At 39.5% G+C, this 19,948-nt stretch overlaps 1 protein-coding gene across 4 annotated transcripts in view; it reads right to left on the bottom strand.

Moving 5' to 3' along the window:
• The window catches only part of Sugct (succinyl-CoA:glutarate-CoA transferase), a 713,158-nt gene that overhangs the window by 103,096 nt on the left and 590,114 nt on the right, over nt 1-19,948 (bottom strand). For all 4 annotated transcript variants that reach the window (XM_051168026.1, XM_051168018.1, XM_051168042.1 and 1 more), the window contains one exon: nt 14,741-14,804. In XM_051168026.1, coding sequence (XP_051023983.1) covers nt 14,741-14,804 — 64 coding nt within the window. The remainder of the gene's footprint in view (nt 1-14,740; nt 14,805-19,948) is intronic.

A 19,948-nucleotide genomic window follows, 5' to 3' on the forward strand; every position in this document is an offset into this window, starting at 1 on the left:
CTTAAATGTCCTACACTGTAGAAAATTATTCAGCGGTAAAGAAAAATAGAATCATGAAATTTGCAGGTATATGAATAAGAACTTGAAAAGGTTATATTGATTGAGAAGACACAGATCCCAAAAGACAAATGTCACCCACATTTCCTCTCTTCTCTGCAGTTTCTAGCTCAAAGTCTTCAGAAAGAAGTGAGTATATAACTACAAAACTCAGACCGTGAAAAGGGGTCATTGCAGGAGAACAATCGAAAGTGAAATATCGGAGGGCAAGTTACTGAAGGGGAAAATAGAAAAAAACCATGGTAGAGGCTCTAACTATAGAGGGGAGGGAAATGAGTACAGAAAAATGAGGGAGGGGTTAAATAACAGTGAGATGTCTGAAGAAGTCATATCAATCACATTACTATCTACCTAAAGTTACATATAGTACACATAATACTGTAAAAGCATTTGTAGTTTAAATGAAATTTTCTCATCTGGGATGACAATACTCCCCTTAAGAAAGGCAGGCTATCTAGCAAAAACTCCAACACAAGGCCTGATAAATCTCTTTTGAGTTGTTTATATGGCCTGTCCAAAAGACTTCCAAAACAATATAGTCTTTGGTTGTTGCCCTAGGTTACCTTCCAAAGGTAAGTCCCTATTTCTGAAGACAACATGCACTTTGGACACAAATAGAAGACCTGAGCTAGATTGGACCTGGAAATATGCTCTCTAAAGAATGATTTTTATGGTACCAGGAGGTTAAAAAATATCTTAAAATCTCCAAAAGGAGGAAAGCAACCATTAGTCCTATTTAGAGACGATGTGTGCCAACCATAACAATGACCAGCATGGCACGATAATCCCAAGGATGCAGTAGTGGCATTCATACCTTGGTGACAACCAACAGCTCTCTTACTGGACTTAAGACCCATTCACTCAACAAGAGAGAAACCGTACTTACTAGTGGAAACCTAGCCAGCTATCTGGGGAGAGTGAACTCAAGGATTTGGGAGGAGAACCTAGAACTACCACTTTACCAAATCGGCATAATCTCTAACTACATTCTAAGTATTTTCTTATTATACCCACGGGGGGATACATTGACAGTTACAAGGAGCCTGTTGTCAGATGTTTTGATGTGGGAAAGGCAAATCAGTTAACTGGGTTTACCCCATTCAGCCTGTTTCAGAAACCATTCAGATATGAGTGATCATACTATTATTTTCTAATCACAGATTCCAGTTGTTTTCTTCTATATACATTTTTTTTGGATTAGTGTCTATTTTCCTACACTATTTAAATAAACACAAAGAAAACAAAGGATAAAGAAACACAAAATTTACTTTTTACACTGGCTTGAAAACATCTGTTTTTAAACAGTTAAATTTTTTCCTCTTTGTTTTTGTTTCATTTTGTAGGTTTTGTTTTTAAAGGCAAATTCTCATTGTGCAGCCTAGGGTAGCCTTGAACTGGACAGTCATGCCACAGGCTCCCTGCTTCCAGGATTACAGGCCTGAATCACTATGCCCGTGAGTATTTATTTTTCTGGGAGGTGTAATGATCTATCAAGTTCTTCAAGTGAGGAGAAGACTTCAAAGCACAAAGACTGGTTTAGCTTGCTTGTTTCGGGGGAAGCACACAGTCTGGGGAACATTTTTAAAGTTTTAAAAGGAAGTTCTTATGCCACACTGAGACTCAAGGCAGGGGATCTAAGAACACAAAAGCCAAGAGGCATTTCCAAGAAAATTTCTTGCCTATTTTGTTTTTTAATTAAAACAACCCAGTTCCATGGAGAGTATCTTGGAATGTTGGCTGGAAAGGCAACCTCGGGCTCACAGTTTCTCTATTTCTAATCTGACTTACATGAAATATGTACAAATGACCATTCTCTGAATTCAACTTACGGAAAAAATTTATAGCTAGAGAATAAAAAAAAAAAAAAAAAAAAAAACAGAACACAAAAAACATTGCCCATCTGAACTTCACTAAAAATGAAGGGACATCCATTAATGCAAGCTGATCCTGAGTCTCCTTAGCTATGAAATGTCAACTATGGTGCAGATCGCCATGCATGCTCTCTGAGGAACTGAGGGTTGTTGCTGGGTGCCGACAAAGATGAGGGAGCATCAGCATGTTACACTGAGTGTAATGTGTAGCGCTAGAGGGATAAAGAACCTCCAACACTAGGATAATATACCAGACAATCTTGTGAGACTTGCTGTGAGCCCCAGCCTTAGCCTTAGCCGTATGTCTAGGAATACAACATAAATTGTACCCATTGGCAACAGGATGAAATTCTATTGCAGTTATGCATATTGGAAATCAGCAAAGATACCTAGCTTTTCCTAGACAGTGAACCATTTCTAATTAAACGTCATTTTAAAAAGAAAAAAGCATAACCTTCATGATTCTTTTGTTTCAGGCTCCACTCTCTTGAATTAGTTTAGAAGGATTGTTTTAAATTAGTATTTTCAACTTTCCCATTAGATCTAGCTTTATCACCACTACTAAGATACCATTTACATATTTTGAGGCAGGAAGAAAGCATAAACGAGTTGCCCAGGTTAGAAATATATCATGCCTGCTAAGGGTTCATTATAGAACTGAATGGCTCTGGTGTGAAATGTGTCCATAGATGTAAAAGCCATAAGCAGTCAGTTCTGATGGCTAAAAAGGTAACTGAAGTAACAGTGGCAATGATGTTATGTTTATATCAAATTACGTATAAATAGATAATGAAATCAATTTTTAAAATGGTATTTTCTTTATTCAAGGCAAAGACTCCTTAGTAGTAAGCTGAGGGAAACTAGGATGTGAGTGGTCATTTCCTTGCTTAGAATTGGGGCTTTTAAAAATTTTACTGAAACTAAAAGTATACTGAAAGGTAGATCTACATGTCTTGTACAACTTGTAAACTTTGTAACACTTTGGTGGGGATTGGTTTTCTTCCTCTACAGGGACATCTAGAATGATCGTCCCTTGATATATCAGCCAGCGCAGAGGTACAGAGGGGCTTGCTATTCAACAGGTAGTGGCTTTGGCTTAGCTAGAAAAACATGCAACCCAATATGGAATTTTTTCTTTAAAGTTGGCCCCACCCCCCTCTTCCTGGGACATTCCACAATGCCACTAACAGTGAAAAGCCCATGAAGGAGGGATCGTTTCTGTCTGTGGGAAAATAGATCTGAAGTCCATGAGGCAATAGACGAAATCACAAGATCTTCAAAGACCACAAAGAGGAATTATAATCAAATCTGGAAACAGTTGTGTTTCTCTATATGTCCACTTTGAGCATGCAGGGGCTCCACATTAACGGACCACAGCCTTGCCCAGAGCACTCACGTGCAACTTCGTGCAGGTCTCCAGCTGAGGCGAGACCTTGTGTTATCTGAAGTCACCATGAATAAGTCACTTAGTGGTTACCCATGCTCATACACAAGGTAACCACTGTGCTCTCAGGAGTGTTGTACTTAGCCTAGGCCTCTGGCCTCAAGCCTACATAAACGAATATGCAAAATGCCTTCAGGAGGCAACAGGGCGAGTATTACAATCAATGGGCATGAATTCCTTTAGGAACTCAGAACTGGCTACAGAGTCTAGCTGCGTGCCTGAACTTGGCCACATTATTGCATTTCTTTGCACCTTAGTTTATTCATTTATAAACTGAGACTCCGAGTGCCTCTCTCAGAGTGTCATCTGTCTGATGGCTTGCTGTACGGTTAAGGAATCTACAGCATGGCTGTGGTCACTAATCATTAGATAGTTTTATTAAACATCTTTTATGGTACCGGTATTTATTATGATGTCTGTTAAAAGGCACAGCTTCACATCCATAAATCCACACCATAACAAAATACATATTTTCCCAAGATTATCACCGAAGCTTATGCTATAGTTTAGTTTGTGGGAAAACACACCTCGAGACCTGAAGCAAGACTGTGCAGTGTCACCAGCTCACAATATTTTGTACTTTTCTCTAGTCTTCAAATTTCACTGCAAACCATCTGAAATGTGGTGCATCTTTTCATAGGAAAAAAATACTTTGTTGACATCAAAATATAGGAGAAGCATCATCCCGAGTCCTATTCAGATAACTCACCTGGTTTTCCCACACAATGACAGTCAAATCAGCCTGACTATTAAGTGTCATTTTCCTAATAGACTTCAGGTTTCCTTCTTGGAGGTGCAAGTCTGTTTCTCCTCATTTGCCGCATTAGGGAATTAGCTGGGGATTTACATGCTTCCATCATGTACCACACTGTCACTGCTACTCAGTCATGCATCTTAATTTCTCCACATATTGCCACTTAAATCCTACCCTGTAATCACCTCATCATCTTTGTCACGTCTTAAAAGTTGCTTTCCACTTAATCAACTCCATTTTCGGAGCCAGAGCATGAGCAACTGTGCAGAATTCTCTTAGCGTGGCATTACGGAGGCTCAATGACAAGGACACGATTTCTTCAGATTCCAGGAGAGCTTTCGCTTCTAGTACGAGGGCGTCACCGTGTGAGCTGTTTCTGCTCTGCACTCCAGCAATGCCCGACTTCACTATTAAAGCGTTTCCTTGTTAAGTGCGGCTCTCAGTGGACAGAGATACACCCATGCCTCATCCTCATACTCTCTAGGACACATGTGTCCCCTAGGTGAGCTTATGATTGACCACTGTGCATGACTGTCCACCCCTCATGATAGAAAAAAAAATTCCCCCTTGAACAGTCCTCAGAATTCTTGGTACCTTGAGCTACAAAGTCAGAGAAATTTTAAGAAATCGCTTTGATGTGCTTTCTCTCTCTTTGTCACTACACACTAGCCAATTTTTAAATAAATACCCATTACAGATTGTCTCATGTGGCTCCAAAGGACACATACTCCCAGTGGCAAGACCTACAAATCACTTTTCTCAGGCTCTTCAGAAGAGCTCAAATGTCTCCACTGTCCTTTTCCCTAACTCCTCCATTTCCTTACCTCCATAACTTACGGAGTTAAGGACATGACATTCATTATCCCCATCTAAGAAACGCCAGCATATTAAAGGGCGCTTCTGAGAAAAAGCAAAGCAAAGAAAACCAACTGACCTTTGGTTAATGTAGGTTTTCCAGAGATGTTTGACAACATGGCTACCTTTTGGTGAGAAAAATATTACTGATTTTTGCAAGGAACTGGGGCTCCCCAGGGAACATTTTGGAAATACAGGGTTGTATCATGTTCTTCCTCTAATGTCCCCCTCAGGATCTCTTCTACTCTGTGGTGTGATCTCTGAAGTATCATTTTATCAATCTATCCAGGATAAGTTTATGGAGAGCTTCGTCATTCATAGTCTCCACTACATACAGTAACAAAACCTGTACGACCGTCTTGTTGCAAAGCACACAAAGGCCCAGTTTGGCCTCGGGCACCTGGTGGTGAGCCTCAGGCGCTCCCTGTCCCCATGGCAGATTATCTGATTTGTCACTGTCACATGCCCCCTTCTACTGGGCTGCTTGCCAGCTAGCACTTGGCACCTAGCAAATACTAGATAAACATTTGTTAAATAAAGAAATTGTGTGTTTTACCATAGTTCTTAGAAAAACATGTTTGTTTACTTTAATGTTTAATGACTGAAAAATTAACAATGTAGCTAGATTCATTTTTTTCTTAAAACTCTGCCACAGGAGACACTGTTAAGGGTTTATGAATGTTCAATAAATACACTTCCACTTACCCCTTATACATACTAGTCCTTGCTATATATTTTTATTTAACTATTATGAATGTCAGCAAGGTATTTGATCTTCATGTTACAAATAAGAGGGATTCCACTGAGATGGATTAAGTAGACATTATTATTTTCAATTGTATGTTATAAAGCTAAATTCTGATTTCAAGATTTTCTGAGCTCATACATTTTCTAGTATACCTTGCCTTAATTTTATACCATACATGCATCATATATGCAGTCTTGCCTTGTCTTAATTTTACAGCATACATGTATAGCACATACAGACTACACAGTCTTAAATGTTTACCACACATGTATAATATATAGAGCCTGCTGTGTCTTAAATGTGCTCCAAACATATATAAAACATGCAGTCTACCCTGTCTCAATTTTACAGCATACATGTAGAGTATGGATGCAGTATACCCTGTCTTAAATGCACACCACAGATGTACAAAACATGCAGTCTCTACAGTCTTAAATGTACACCATACATGCCTAGCACATGCAGTCTATGAAGTCTTAAATGCACACCATAGATGCATAGCACACGCAGGCTACCCATCTTAAAACTTATACCACACATGCATAACACATAAATATGTAAAAGTAGCATATAGCTAATTACTTCTTGTAATTATGTGTTAATTTTAATTTTAATCATATGTTCATGTAAGAAGTGTATGTATGTGACACACATTTAGTGAGTGCTTCAGGTGCACAGTCCTGTGGCACTGGCGCCACTTGGATTGTTGTGTAACAGTCACTGTAGTCATCGTTGATACCTTTCATCTTTCCAAACTCAAAGTCTGTGCTCTCAAAATACTGATCCCTCCCGCTCTTCCACACTCACTGGCAGCCACTGTTCTATGAGCTGTGGTTTCTACTTGGAGATAATTTAGAATCATTCAGTAATTATCACTAATTTATTACTAATTTATCTATAATCTTATTCATGACTATGCTGTCAAATTATGCTTGGAAGGAAAAAATCATCTTTAACCTTCTTATGCCGAGAAAGCATTGTTTACAGTTTAATTAATGTTATACAAAGAAAATCGAGGCCTGACTATGAAGCAAAAACAGCCCCATGTGAAGAAGCAGAAATTTGCCCACACAGCCCCAGGACTAGAAGCAGGTCACTGAAAAGACAGAAAATATGGGGTAAATCTGGGTAGTAGTGTTAACATGGTAGGTCTTTGGATGGCTGGAATCCACATATAGATCACAAACATTTCTCATTTTTCTCCCTCACAAACAGCACTTCTGTTAATGTGTGAAAACGAGGCAGCTGGAGGGAATGCAGTCCACATGTTTGGTGCATTTTCACTTCTGTGCTCTTGAGAATATCAAAGTGCCTAGCAGTGCCTGAGAAAGAGAGCAAGACACTTACAGACTCTGTAAAACACAAACAATCTCCAAAGGAGGGCTCTCGATCTAAGCCAATCTTGAAATCAAAACAGTATTAAATTCTCTAAGCGGATTCTAAATAAACTACATTTAGCTACCTTTAAATTGAGGCTAAACTCCAAAAGCCAAGAACTGAATAGGAGGCTCAACTTTCCTTTCTGAAAAAAAGAGGGAATGTCTTGGAGGCAGGTGTGGGGTGGGATTACCCCACTGTCATCTGCTCTGTGCAGCAACACCCAGCAATTTTCATTTTCTCCATCTACAAAATGAACATGAAAATGCATGAGATACTGAATTATCCTAGAGATAAAACAGACCGTGGAGATAAAGTGCCCAAACACACACCATGTAAAGAGAAGTACCTCGCAAATGTTTGCTCACATGTATATCTTCAGATTTGAATACTCTACAGCAACGATGCCATTAAAACCTATTCATAAAATGAAGTTTTATGAGATATAATGAATGCCATCTTCCTTTTATATTGAAAGAATGAAAATTACTGATGATACTAAAAGCAATAAAAGGTAAAATGACATACATACATTAACCCAAAGGTCCCGCAACTAAGAGAATGCAGGTTGAACCTGTGGGGCGGCCCATAGCTCGAGGGAGCGTTTCCTCACAGAGTTTTGGGTTAACTGACATTAATCCTTAATTTTTCATTTAATTAAAATCAGGATGTTGCTTATCTCTTCATGAAGCTCACAGCTTTTAAAAATAATTAGAGGTTTATCTTAGGATAACTTTTAAAAGGGTGAGATACGTAGGCTTCCCACTATGCAAGTAACACAGCCCGTCTCTTATGCAACGTCCAGGTGGGGGAAGCAACCTAAGGCCTCCTTGTCCTCCTCCTCTGTGATGTCTTAATCATACTCCAAGCCTGAGCTCAGAAACACACTGACTGCTAATTCTACAGCCAGATAAAGTCATGACAATGTGGAGACATGAGTTCATTAAGGCAGATATGTAAGGAACACAGAGAAGACAGCAATAGCGTGAGCTGAGGAGATAAGCAAGGAGGCCCACAGACCCAGCTCAATGCCAAAGCCTCCCTAAGGTTTGGGGTGGTGTGGTAAGTGAGATATTGTATATGACTCATTGGTTAGTCCTTGAGGTTTTAATTTAACCCGTTTCTCCTACTTCTACCTCTACCAGCATCTTTTCAGTATTAACACAATGCTCTCTATTTAACCAAAATTCAACTAGGATCTTTTATTTTTAATTTAGTTTTACACTATATTCATCTCTATTTTTAAAGCAGAGTTTTGTTTCCACTAGCTGGTCTGAAACTTGCTATGTAGCCCAGGCTGACCTTAAACTCACAATCCTACCTCAGCCTGCTCACAGCTGGGATTACAGATGCTTGCCACCCATCTAGCTTATATTTTAATGAAAAGCAGGCTTCCGCCAATAACATTTTCTTTTGCTATGTCTTCTTTACAGCAACACATCTTAACTGACTAAAGATTTATGCGATAGTTAAAAATTTTTTTTTGAATCCAGGCAAATAGTATATCTTTGTACACCAATGTCTCTTCTCGATAGGTTAGCAACATGTAGAGCCAGTCTTCCTTTAATGAACACTAAAATGGCCCCCTCCGCATCCAAGAAAAAGCAGTGATGAAATCAAACAACTAGCCCCATGGGGAAGTTACGTAAAGGCCAAGACAATGTTACTTCTTGATTATCTAACTAAACTCCTTAACATGGAAGTAGGAACGGGAAGATAGTTTTATATTTCTCTATTTACTTATTAACATATATTTTACTGGTTTTTTTCAATGAGTTTGAATGCTCAATTTAATTTAATTTATAACAAAGACCCACTATAAAGTATAAATATCTTATGCAGAAAGAGACTTCTCTGGGTAGAAAATGAAACTTGGATCCAGCTAACATGCCAAAATTTCAAGAGCCAATACCAAAATGTGTCTAATGGACCCACTGAGAGAAATTCTTTCCTGTCACTGGCCTCCAGCCTTCCTGTGTCATTATTTCAGTTTTGTTTTGGTTTCTATGTTGAGTTCAGCATTTAGGCATTGATCAGGTTATGTCTGTCATACTTCTAACATCGAGAGAGTTGAAGAAGTACCACAGACTCTATAAGTCCAATTAAATGTCCACAAAGAACGTTGCTTTATCTTTTCCTTTCCTCTTGGAAGAATCACTGGAGAGGCCTCTCTCTGGAAGGAGCAGCTCACTTCATCTTTCATTCTTGTTTGGGACTCACACTGGATGCCTTATGGAGACAAATGTACTGAGCCGTACAGAGGAGCAACTGTAGAAACCCTGGTTATTCCTAGTCTTTCTTTTGCCAGGTAAGATTTGTGACAGTTTTCCTAATTGCTGACACACAGTATAGAAGTTTAATTATACTTTGATTTAAGAAACATCTACTTTTGCATCTAAAGAAAAGAAAAAACATGGAAGTGACAGGGAACGGCGTCAGCGTCCACGGCGCAGAAGATGTCTGCCCACCCACAGAAGAGATGAGGTAGCCACTGCCTTTCCTGATCATGCCTTAATCTGCAAACAATCGAAAGAAGTGAAACTTCCAGACGTTTCCAAAGTATGTTGACTTAAAAACTCATACGTAATAAACTTGCCGCAGATCATCTCTTAAAGCTTTGTTGCTTGTTTTTTGTTTTTGTTTATAGTTGCTTCTAATACTAAGTTGGTTCAGGCAGTGCTGATATGATTTTCTGTCCTAACTTTATGAGCACAGAGACTTTCTGTATCAAAGCCAGAAGGATGTTTTAGGATATCCCTTTTGAAAAGTCTAGCAAGGAATTCAAATTTTAAAAATTCACTAAAGTTTAAAATGTTTTCAATAATTCAGCTCAAGCCTCACTTGTTCAAATTGGTGGTGACTCTTCCTGCTTTATCTAGTACCTGCTAGTTTAAACTGTTTTAAACTGGTGGTGACTCTTCCTGCTTTATCTAGTACCTGCTAGTTTAAACTGGTTTAAACTGGTGGTGACTCTTCCTGCTTTATCTGCTTTAAAATACTGTGTAGGAAAATGTAGGGAAATTTTTATTTAAAATAATTTGGAGCTCTTTTTGGAAAGCACAGATCAGAAACAAGCATACAGGGTAATTCCATTTAGAATCCTTCCACATGTGTACAAGGTTGCATCCCCTCAGAGACAGCACTGATGCCGTCACCACTGAATGCTGCTAAGGAGCACCTGGAGTCAAATGAGCACTATGTGTGTTCATGGGTAAGAATTTGAAAGGTTCTAGTGAGCAACTTAAGAAATACACATCAAAGTCTATAACAGTGACAGCCTTTGGAGTTTAGGGCACAGCACCAAGGCCATCTTGACATTTCCACAGAATATGGGAGGACATCAGGATCAGCTCTGGCTAATAGGTCAATGGCCGGTGGCATGGCAAGAAGATTCAGTGAGCGGTTCAGTGAGAACTGACAGACTTCACGATAATTTATGCAAGCTCTTTCCATTAGAGTGACAGTCAGTTGGTGTTTATATCATCTGTCTCATTGTAGAACTTCTGCTGGGAGTTGAATATGACTTTATTTTCTATATTTAATAAGCAGGCTTTTTTTTTTTAATCAGTTTCACAGTTTAAAACTGAGGACACTGTAAATTTAACAGAAGTCTTCGGTGGAAACAGAAATCACTCCTAAAATCAATCAATGATCATCTACTCTGCTGGAATTGGGGTTTCTGTCCAAGCTCCAGTTCCAACTCCCACTTTCAAACTTCACACAGAAGAGACAGAGAGACACTGCCATAGATGTCTTTGAAATCTCTGACTTAGTTTTAGCTCCATCATTAGTTCTATTTAAGACCTCATTCATATGGCATCACGGTCACTCTCTAGAGTAACCATGAGCCTTTTCTTCCAGTTTTCTCAATTCTAGCATATTCTCATGCCCTCCTCTGGGACACAGAACAGTACTTAAAGATCTATTTACACCACACCGCTCAGAGGAACTTTCTTCAGTCTGTATACTATGCAGGGTCTCTCTGGTCCAGACAGTGAGAGCATCTGCTACAGCCTCCACGTTTCCATGGAAACACTCATCCATCTTGTCCATATTTCTTGTCTCTGCCTGCTTTGCCTACAAACTGTAAGCTCTGTCAGGGCTGACCCCTTCTAGCATCCTTGAATAGTGACAAGAATGCAGATTTTAGTTAGTGTGTGTGTGTGTGTGTGTGTGTGTGTGTGTGTGTGTGTGAAAGGTAAGTATTTGACAGTGGTTAAGCAGTAGTTTGGGGTGTAATACGCTGGTACCTATGTAGGAGCTCTTAGCTGAGGGAATACCATGTGGATTTGACATCTAAAAATAAGGTACCAGATGCTGCCTAAGGATGCTCCTAGGCCAGATGTGGCTGCTCACACTGCAATCTCTGCACCTTTGATGGAGAGGCAGGATGAATGCTACAGATATAAGGCCAGCCTGGTCTTCATAGTGAGTTCCAGGCCAGCTGGGCCTACATAGTGGGTTCCAGGTCAGCTACAACTACATACTAAGGCTCTGTCTCTAAAAATCAATATATTATTTTTCAGGATATACGTTACCAGTAATGACTAAGACACTAACTATGCAACACATGAAAATTGAACATGTGTCATAGTTCATTAATAACAAAGGAAATATAGATGAGGTTAGTTAATATTTAGTAAGAACTTTACTATAAATATAAAGATGAATATATTTAGATACAAATCTATAGATCTATGTTTAGCAAATTCAAAATATGTCTCTATTAGATAACCAAAAATTAATGAGCCTGAAGTTGGAAATTTTTCATACTGATAAATCTATAGAAAGAAATCGTGTCAGTAAAATAGACATAGCAGAAGGACTCTTGAATTGTATATAAATTAAAAGGAAATCATCTACAGGGGGAAAAAACCACAAAGGAGATAGTACAAGAGGGCTGAGAACATCATTGCTCCCAGTTATTTGTGCATCCTTAAGCTCACATCCTCCACCACAAAGTTGTCTCAAAGGCTTGGGTGTTTCCTGCCCTATGGAAACAGATTAAAATGGCCTTAGTCAATGGCAAATAGGCTTTTTGGTTCTATGTCAATGCCGTAAATGACACTGTATTCTCTGTTTGCCTTCTTATTGTTCAGTCATTTGTCATGGGGACATGAGAGACACACCTAGCAGAAGTGAGGCCAGCATGCAGTGAGAAATTAAGGCAGCCACTGCTAATCAGAAGAAAAGCCACCCATCTGATGCCAGCCTGTGGCAATAAAGAAGTAGATTGCAACTAAGGTTTTGTGGTTCTTTGTTATGTGTCATTGTCATCACCATAACTACCTGATACATTCGCAGATTAAACGGACCAGAGTGGACAGTCATCCTTTCTAGAAATTTAAAAACAACAACAACAACATCTCTTTTCTGAGACTGATTCTTTATTCTTTTTCCATAAAAATCAGCAAATTCACATCAGATCAATGGAGAAAGTGTCCTCTCCAATGAGTTTCTCCTACACTCTGCATTGGGTTCTGATTTTCTTTAACTGTATCGTTTTAAAATGGAGGCTGCTTCCTCTAATTTATGGGGATGCCATTGACTCTGTGACCTCATCTGTAAGATATGGAGTCAACTCAGAACTCTGTTTTTGGGTTTGTTGTGAAATTGTCCTATGAGCATGGCGGGGCTATTTTCTCTTGAACTGCCAGCAACTGTGAATATTCTCCTGGTACCCACTTAAAACCAGGCCTGCTGATTTTCAGTTATGGAGAGTGGAGGACTCAATCACCACATAAAAGATTTATAACCATTGCTAAGGAAGACGGGATTATGAAGTGCCCCTTTCCAAAGTATGTATGCAGTTAATGGTTACTGGAGGAGATGAGAGTTATTCTTCAGTGTTATAATTGCCTATAAGTAGCCATGTCTCTGTGAGTAATCCACTACCATGTTCCTGTAAGTAACCCCATTAGACTCACTAATTCTCAAAGCTATACTTGAGCAGACCATTTCTTTGTTTCTGGTTTTGGTGCCTTATTTTGGGCAAGAAGACATTTGACCACATGTCTTCAGAAAAACACATCACCTCAGAAAAAGTTTAAGTAACAGTACTCTCATTTCTAAGGAGGGACACTGGCTAATCCTAGCACGTGGAGGGGGTAAAGCAAGAAAGATAACTGGCTGGACTCTTCATGTAGCAACTAGCAACATTTTTCCTTTGATTTGCTGAAAATGTAGAGACGTTTTGGAAAAAATCGTTTCTGCTGTTAAAAAGTTAGAAAACGAACAATATACTTTAAAGGTCTTCTCAGACTAAAAGTACTAGAATTGCCATTTGGATTCTAACACATTTAAGAAACCATAATAGAAGGCCTTGTAGTAATGTCCTGACTTGACACTCTAAGTTACTTTGCTCTCTTACGAATGGGGTAAGTCCCGGTTGGTTGGGGTCTCAAGCTTCTGCTTGTGCTCTAAGCATTTTTATCAGCCCCACGGTCTGTCTTGATCTTTCCTACAGCAGGCTTCACAGTGCTCTTCTATTCTACAAAAGCCAGCCTCTGTTTCTCTTCAATCTTAGCTTGTAAAACATCCTACTAAATAGATGTTCCCCAACCCCACAAACTATAGGAGGCCTCTGTGCCCTTGTCAGTCTCTATGAAGCACACTTTGCTTTCCTTCATTTACAGTTTCAGAAGCAGCCGCTTATAGTCCATAATAATTGACACATTGATACGTATAACATCTGCATGTGGGGTGCAAGTTGTCTCGTTTATTTTTTTATTAATAGAATCAGAATCAATACCTGGCATGCACCATATGTTCATTATATGGATGAATGAATAAAGGGCCTTCTTAGACTTCATCAACATTTTTCAACCTCTTTCTAAACATTATGTAACATTTATAGACTATGCACGTGTGACTCCCTCAGTTATCTTCCTAATCAATACAGAACCCTCCTTATCCCCTGACACATCAACATTCCCTCAGTTTGATTCTATCCGTCACTCTTCCTCTTGTCACATGGTTTTTAGTTATCAATGGTCACTATCTGAGACGCTTTAGGAAATAAATCACTATCAGGTTGTTCATGAAATGTAAAAACGGGATGCTCTGGGAGTGGTGTGAGGCTCCTGGCTACCGCAAAGACGGCGCCTCTGGAAATAAAAATAGCATTTTGCTTAAGCTATAGACTTTGGTGAGTTTATGTGGTATGAGTCAGTGTTTACAAACCTAAGTTTATTAATGAAAATACTTAAAATTTTGATCTGGAAAGTCAAGATCTATACAGTAGGTCATAGTTATGAGAGATGCCCAGTCCCACATCCCTGTTTCTCCTTTCTATCTTCACATGAACATTTCTTGGCTATATCATATTATTATTTATCTATTGATAATTGCATAATGTGCTTTCATGTGCATATAACTGCCTAATGTGAAATGAGGAAACATGAGCATTTTTGTCACTGAACTATTTCAACATTCTTTAGAGAAAAGACATAGCCTGTAGGCTTGGCATACATTCTTATGGTTATAGTCAAAGCATTCCCCTTGTATAAAAAAATTATAGTTTGAATCGTTCTTCAATACATTTTTGAGGAAGACTTCAGCTCCCTGCTGTAGGGAGCATATGCACAATTGATGAATGAAGGTGCTAAGAAACATAACAAAAAAAGGTGTCAAACCTGGGACTGAGATCTTCCCCACAGTGGGATGATTCATCTCCATCACAAGGCCATTGTGCAACACCTGAAAGCAGAAACCAGAAAATATCTCACAGAAGGAAACTAGCTTCAATCGCAAAATATATACACAGCCATCTTCTTAGTTAACATTGAAGAAAGATATTACAAAACAGAGGCCTCTAACTTTCAGCTGAAAATTGTCATATACACCAATTGAGGCAAAAAAGGTTAAGTTTCATGAATTAGAAAATAAACTTGTACAAAATCTTCCTGCACTTCAAAACATTTACTTACTTTAAATCTAGTTTGTCATCTCCCCCTTTCATCTAAGTGTGCTGCTATAATGTCAGAAGTCACCCCTCCCCCTTTTTCCATTAAGAAATGGCAGAACTTGAGCAAATTAAATTGTAGCCAGAAAGAGAGGAGGGAAACTAGGACCTGGACCAAAGAAGGCTGCTGGAGATACACATGCATTCCTGGAATCTATTCATTGGAATTAGGAGATCATTCCAGTGTGAAGGGTGATCGGAGTGTCCAATGGGCAAGTCACAGCTGGGATGAAGGATACAAGAATCTTGAGATAGTCATATGAGCAGAGTCAATTGAGAAGGCCCGGGTCAGGAACTTAAGCAGGGAGGTTAACCCAGTGATATTTTCAACAATGAAAAGACTTTTTAAGTTCTATAGACTAGGACTCTGATGAAGGGACACAGGAAAAGCCAAAAACCTCATGCTAGAAGGCTGAATAGATTTTTCTGTGCTGTGACCAAGATCAGCTTTTGAGTGTTCCCTTACACAAAAATAAACATAGCTTGGGATCTAAGACCCCCAAGTCAGGTAACTATTACAGCGTCTCACCAGGGACATATACCTGCATCTTATTATCTGCCTTCAAAACCTGGAAATGTAGGCTAAATTTTTGTTAATGTTGTTCAAGAATCCAAAATCTGCTAGATATAATCAAATTGCTTTGCCTATTCACGGAGCATGTCATGATGGCTTGGAGTCACACTCTGGACCATAAAAGTTGAATTACTATAGATAAAAAATTTAGAACAATTATCACTGTTTACATACTAATACTAATAGGAAAATGAGATGGGGTGGTATTTATTTCTAAGAAGCATTTTAAACAGCTAGGGGAATACTTGAGAATACTCAAAGGATCCAACTTGGATTGTTGGATTGTCAGCAAGTTAAGTATAAACTGTGCTTCTCTTTCATTGTCAAATGAGGGTAGGCCTCTCTTTCTATCCTGTGTATGACAGAAACATTTCAGTGGTGCAGTGCATTTAAGGAGTTTGAGTTCATATCAGAATAGCAGCGACAATGGCTCTATAGCATTTTGAGGTTCAGATTTAGCCAACTACACTGTTACCATAATGCATTCATAGGGTAAAGGTGCATGGAATAAAGAAGCCAATAAAAGCATATCTTCCTTGAGAAAAAAGTGCTCAGGAAAATAGGAAAATGAGATGAGAGCAATATCTACTGCTAATAAGCACTTTGGTCACACTATGAACTAAGTCATCAACAAGACAAATTCATAGGTAACCTTTTAAGGCTGGATATACAAATCAGTTATGCTTAAGTATTCTTGTATGCACTAAGGTTTTGTGAGGAATGTCCACTGTTTTGGAAAGTAACTCTCTAGCAAGAAGTCAACCCCCAAGGTTCAGGCCAGTGCCATGCCATATGGAGAGCCTTGCTAGCAATACCTTGCTTTTCTTTTGGCATCACCAGGTTTGTACACAAGAGCTGGCCAGAGAAAACCCTTGCCAGTGTTAGAACTGTGTTATAATTTAATTCTGGTGTGGCTCATTCTCAGCATCCACCCAGCACAGCCTCCTTCTCTGTGGGGGTGGGGGCTAAATGCCAGCCGGAGGTGCTAAATCTCAGTTCTGCTGAGGACAGGAACAAAAATACCAAGCTAAATTTCACTCGAAACAATTATCCACACACTGAATCATTCTTCTCTTCTCGTATCTCTGTTGCCCTCCTGACTACCTCTTTGTAATAGCGCGGCAGTGCTACTCACAAAAGACAAAGTGAGTGTTCTTAGCTAAATATAACTTAACTGATAGCGTTGAAATTAATTAACGCTGAATTTTAATCACGTAGCAAATGTTAAGTGTCAAACGTGAAAGGGTAGTTGGTAAAGGTCAAGGGACATATGTCAAAGTTTTGCGAAGCGAGAGCTAGCGGCAGTTGATTGAAAAAAACTTCCCAGAAGCGTTAAGGATCATACTCCCTCCACTTCTAGCTTGAGTGCTTGTCTGCATGCAGGAATTCCTGCTTGAGACTTTTACCTGATCAATACTTAGCTTTAAACAAAAATACGAAGTTGTCTGATGTTTGGCACAAGAAGCTAAGAGCCATCTCTCACTGTTATCTGTCGTGACATTTGTACAATAAAGCAAATGGGCTGGACTGAGCTCAGGCTTGTAGGAGGGGCTTTACCACCTCCCTTGGCAGACAATCACCTTTTAGCGTACAGTGTGGAGCTGATAACACCTGGTGGGTTTTTCTCATGGATCAGGTCTCATCTTCCCAGAGACAGTACTGTCCCTGGAAAACTTCCCAGTGATCTGGAATCTTGGGTAATTCTGCAACGTTCTTTGTGGAGCTTTGCCCAGTATTGTTTTCAGATCTCTCGGAAGCCAAAAGACTGCGTCTTCACATCAGTCTTAGCCACTCACTTCAGTGTGCTGCCTCATCAAAGCTTCACTGGAAACTGAGGCATGCCCTCTGCCACCTCTTCTCAAACACTTCCTGGGGAAGGGTTAGTAAATGTCTCCGCTTCCTTTTCTCATGTAGCCAAGCCTCTGGTATCTCGAACTTTAATACAAAAATTTAAATAAAATTGTTTTGTTCTATAGCCACTAAAAATGGACCCGAAAATCTTCAGGGATATTCATAGAGATTTTTAAAAATTGTGTGTATATTCTGGCAGGAGGCTGGTGCTCAAGAAGGCCAGAAGAAAGAGTATCAGATTCCATGAGCTGGAAGAACAAGCAGGCATAGACAGTCTGATGGGGGGTGTTGGGAACCAGCTTGGGTCCTATGGCAGAGCAGTGCACTTCTCACCAGTCTCCTTGTCAGTCCTTCATGGACTTGAACCTATTAAGTTTTCTTCAGGTGGATTTTGTGACTTTAAATTCAATCTGGCCATTCAGGTTCTTCTTATTGCAAATTAGGTTATTTCAAAATAAAGACAAGTCCTTCCCTGGAACTCCTACATGAGTTGTGTCCTTTGGCAGTTTGCTTAGAATTGGCTGTTCCCTCCCATGCTTTACTTATTTTTCTCACTAGACCTTTCATTGTTTGGTAGCTCCTCTGAATTTCATTTCTTCTTGATGTTTCAAAAGCCTATTCTTGCCAAGAATAGAATTTTAGATAGTGCACTAACCTCTTTAGCAAAGTATCAGGCCTACTTAAAATAAGGACTCTCTTTCTTTCTCAAGGGTTTTTTAGAATGACAGCCTAATGACAGTCAAATGGTAATGTATTAATGATGGGGTGAGAAATGTATACCTTAGAGTGATGTGGGAAATACGAGTTTAAAGAAAAGTAAGTCCTTTATAAAGTCCTATGGAGGAAGAAGAAAGTCTGTAACGTAGCACTAGAAAAACAAATAAAAAAGCAAAAATTTAAAAACTGATACCCCCAGCCCCTCAGTTGGCCCCGATGGACACCAGCCTATAATTCAAGCTGCTTGGGATACTGAGGCAGGAGTATCCCAAATGCAAATCCTACCTGGGCTACAAAGTGAGTTCAAAGTCAACCTGGATAAATTAATAAGACCCTGTCTAAAAACTGAAAGAGGAGGCACAGGGCTCTGGATATAAGTGTTGTGTGCAAGACCCTAGGTTCAATCCCGAGAACCCCTGCTCCGCACACATGCATACTGAAGCCCTGTATCCAATGCAAAACTTTCATGGAAAGCAAGAAAAGCAGCTCAAAGGCATATTTTCTTTACACATATCAGAACTGAGGCGATACGAGTAATGGCATTAGCAAAGATGCCCAGAGAAGATGAATCTATGCAATTTACTGTGACTCTCCATTTGACAAATTCACTTAATTCAACAAACTCCACACAACTCTGATATGTTAGGCACAAAGGAGGGACAGGCAATAATGATGAATGAATTTGCACCAAATTTGTCTGTAATTATGAGAGAGGGGATAGGGAACAAGAGACCTAAGCCAATGTAGAACATAACAAAGTTCCACAAGGAAGGAGCAATATCCGACGTGAAGCAAATAGTTAACCCTGCCTGGTTTCAAACAAAATGACTCAGGTCAAAGTGGCCAGTGAAGGCCATTCAACAGAGATTACCCTGAAATTGCATATTAAAGCTAACCAAAGCTGTAATAAACGCAATATCAGCAGTTATGGCAAAGCTCTGTAAAGAGGGCCCATTACATTAAGAACCAAATACGCATTTCATTAAATCTTCTATTGACAAGATCAGGCTGGAAGCAGTATCTTCTACCCAATGATAGGATAATGGAATCTTGAAGAAGATGAGGCCTGGCCCAAGAGTCCAGAAGCAATAGGTAGCTGACCTTGGGCTGTAACTAAGTATCTCTAACGCTAGTGACTTAGAGGGTCCTGGCAGTTGGACAGTCAGTCAAGGAAAACAAAAGAGTAGAGAAGCATAATTTGATTTACCATTAAAATGTGGTCAATTCTGTAAAAAATAAGTCAGTTAAATGGAGCAACGAAGCTAAAGGGATTCCTTGGCACCAGAAGGCACACTTAATTAATAAATTAAACTGCTTCCTTGTAGAAAGCCAAGAATACTCTGGCACAATGCAAAAAGCTGTGCAGAAGGAAGGGATTGCACCCAGAATGTGAGGAGGACAGATCCAGCAACTGGTGTGGGCCGAGCACTGGAGAATGCTGAGGCCCGAATCCTCACTATTAGAGGGTAGTGATTTCTCTGTGGCATCTGTAGGAATTAAGTGAGAGGATAGTCGTGGCCCTGGTACCAGGTGAGTTCACAGAAAATGGCCACTCTTTCCATCACAGTCAAGATACAGTGTTCAAGCTCTGGCTCCGCCAGGAACACACGTTGGTGAGCAGCACACATGTATTAAATGCATCATCAGGAACAAGTATTAATTGATAATGAGGGAAAACACTAATGCAGATTTGGAGGGGGTTTTGCTTGTTTTGTTTTGCTTTCAAGACAGGGTATC

This window comes from Acomys russatus, chromosome 3, assembly GCF_903995435.1.
Source record: "Acomys russatus chromosome 3, mAcoRus1.1, whole genome shotgun sequence".
Taxonomy (NCBI): domain Eukaryota; kingdom Metazoa; phylum Chordata; class Mammalia; order Rodentia; family Muridae; genus Acomys; species Acomys russatus.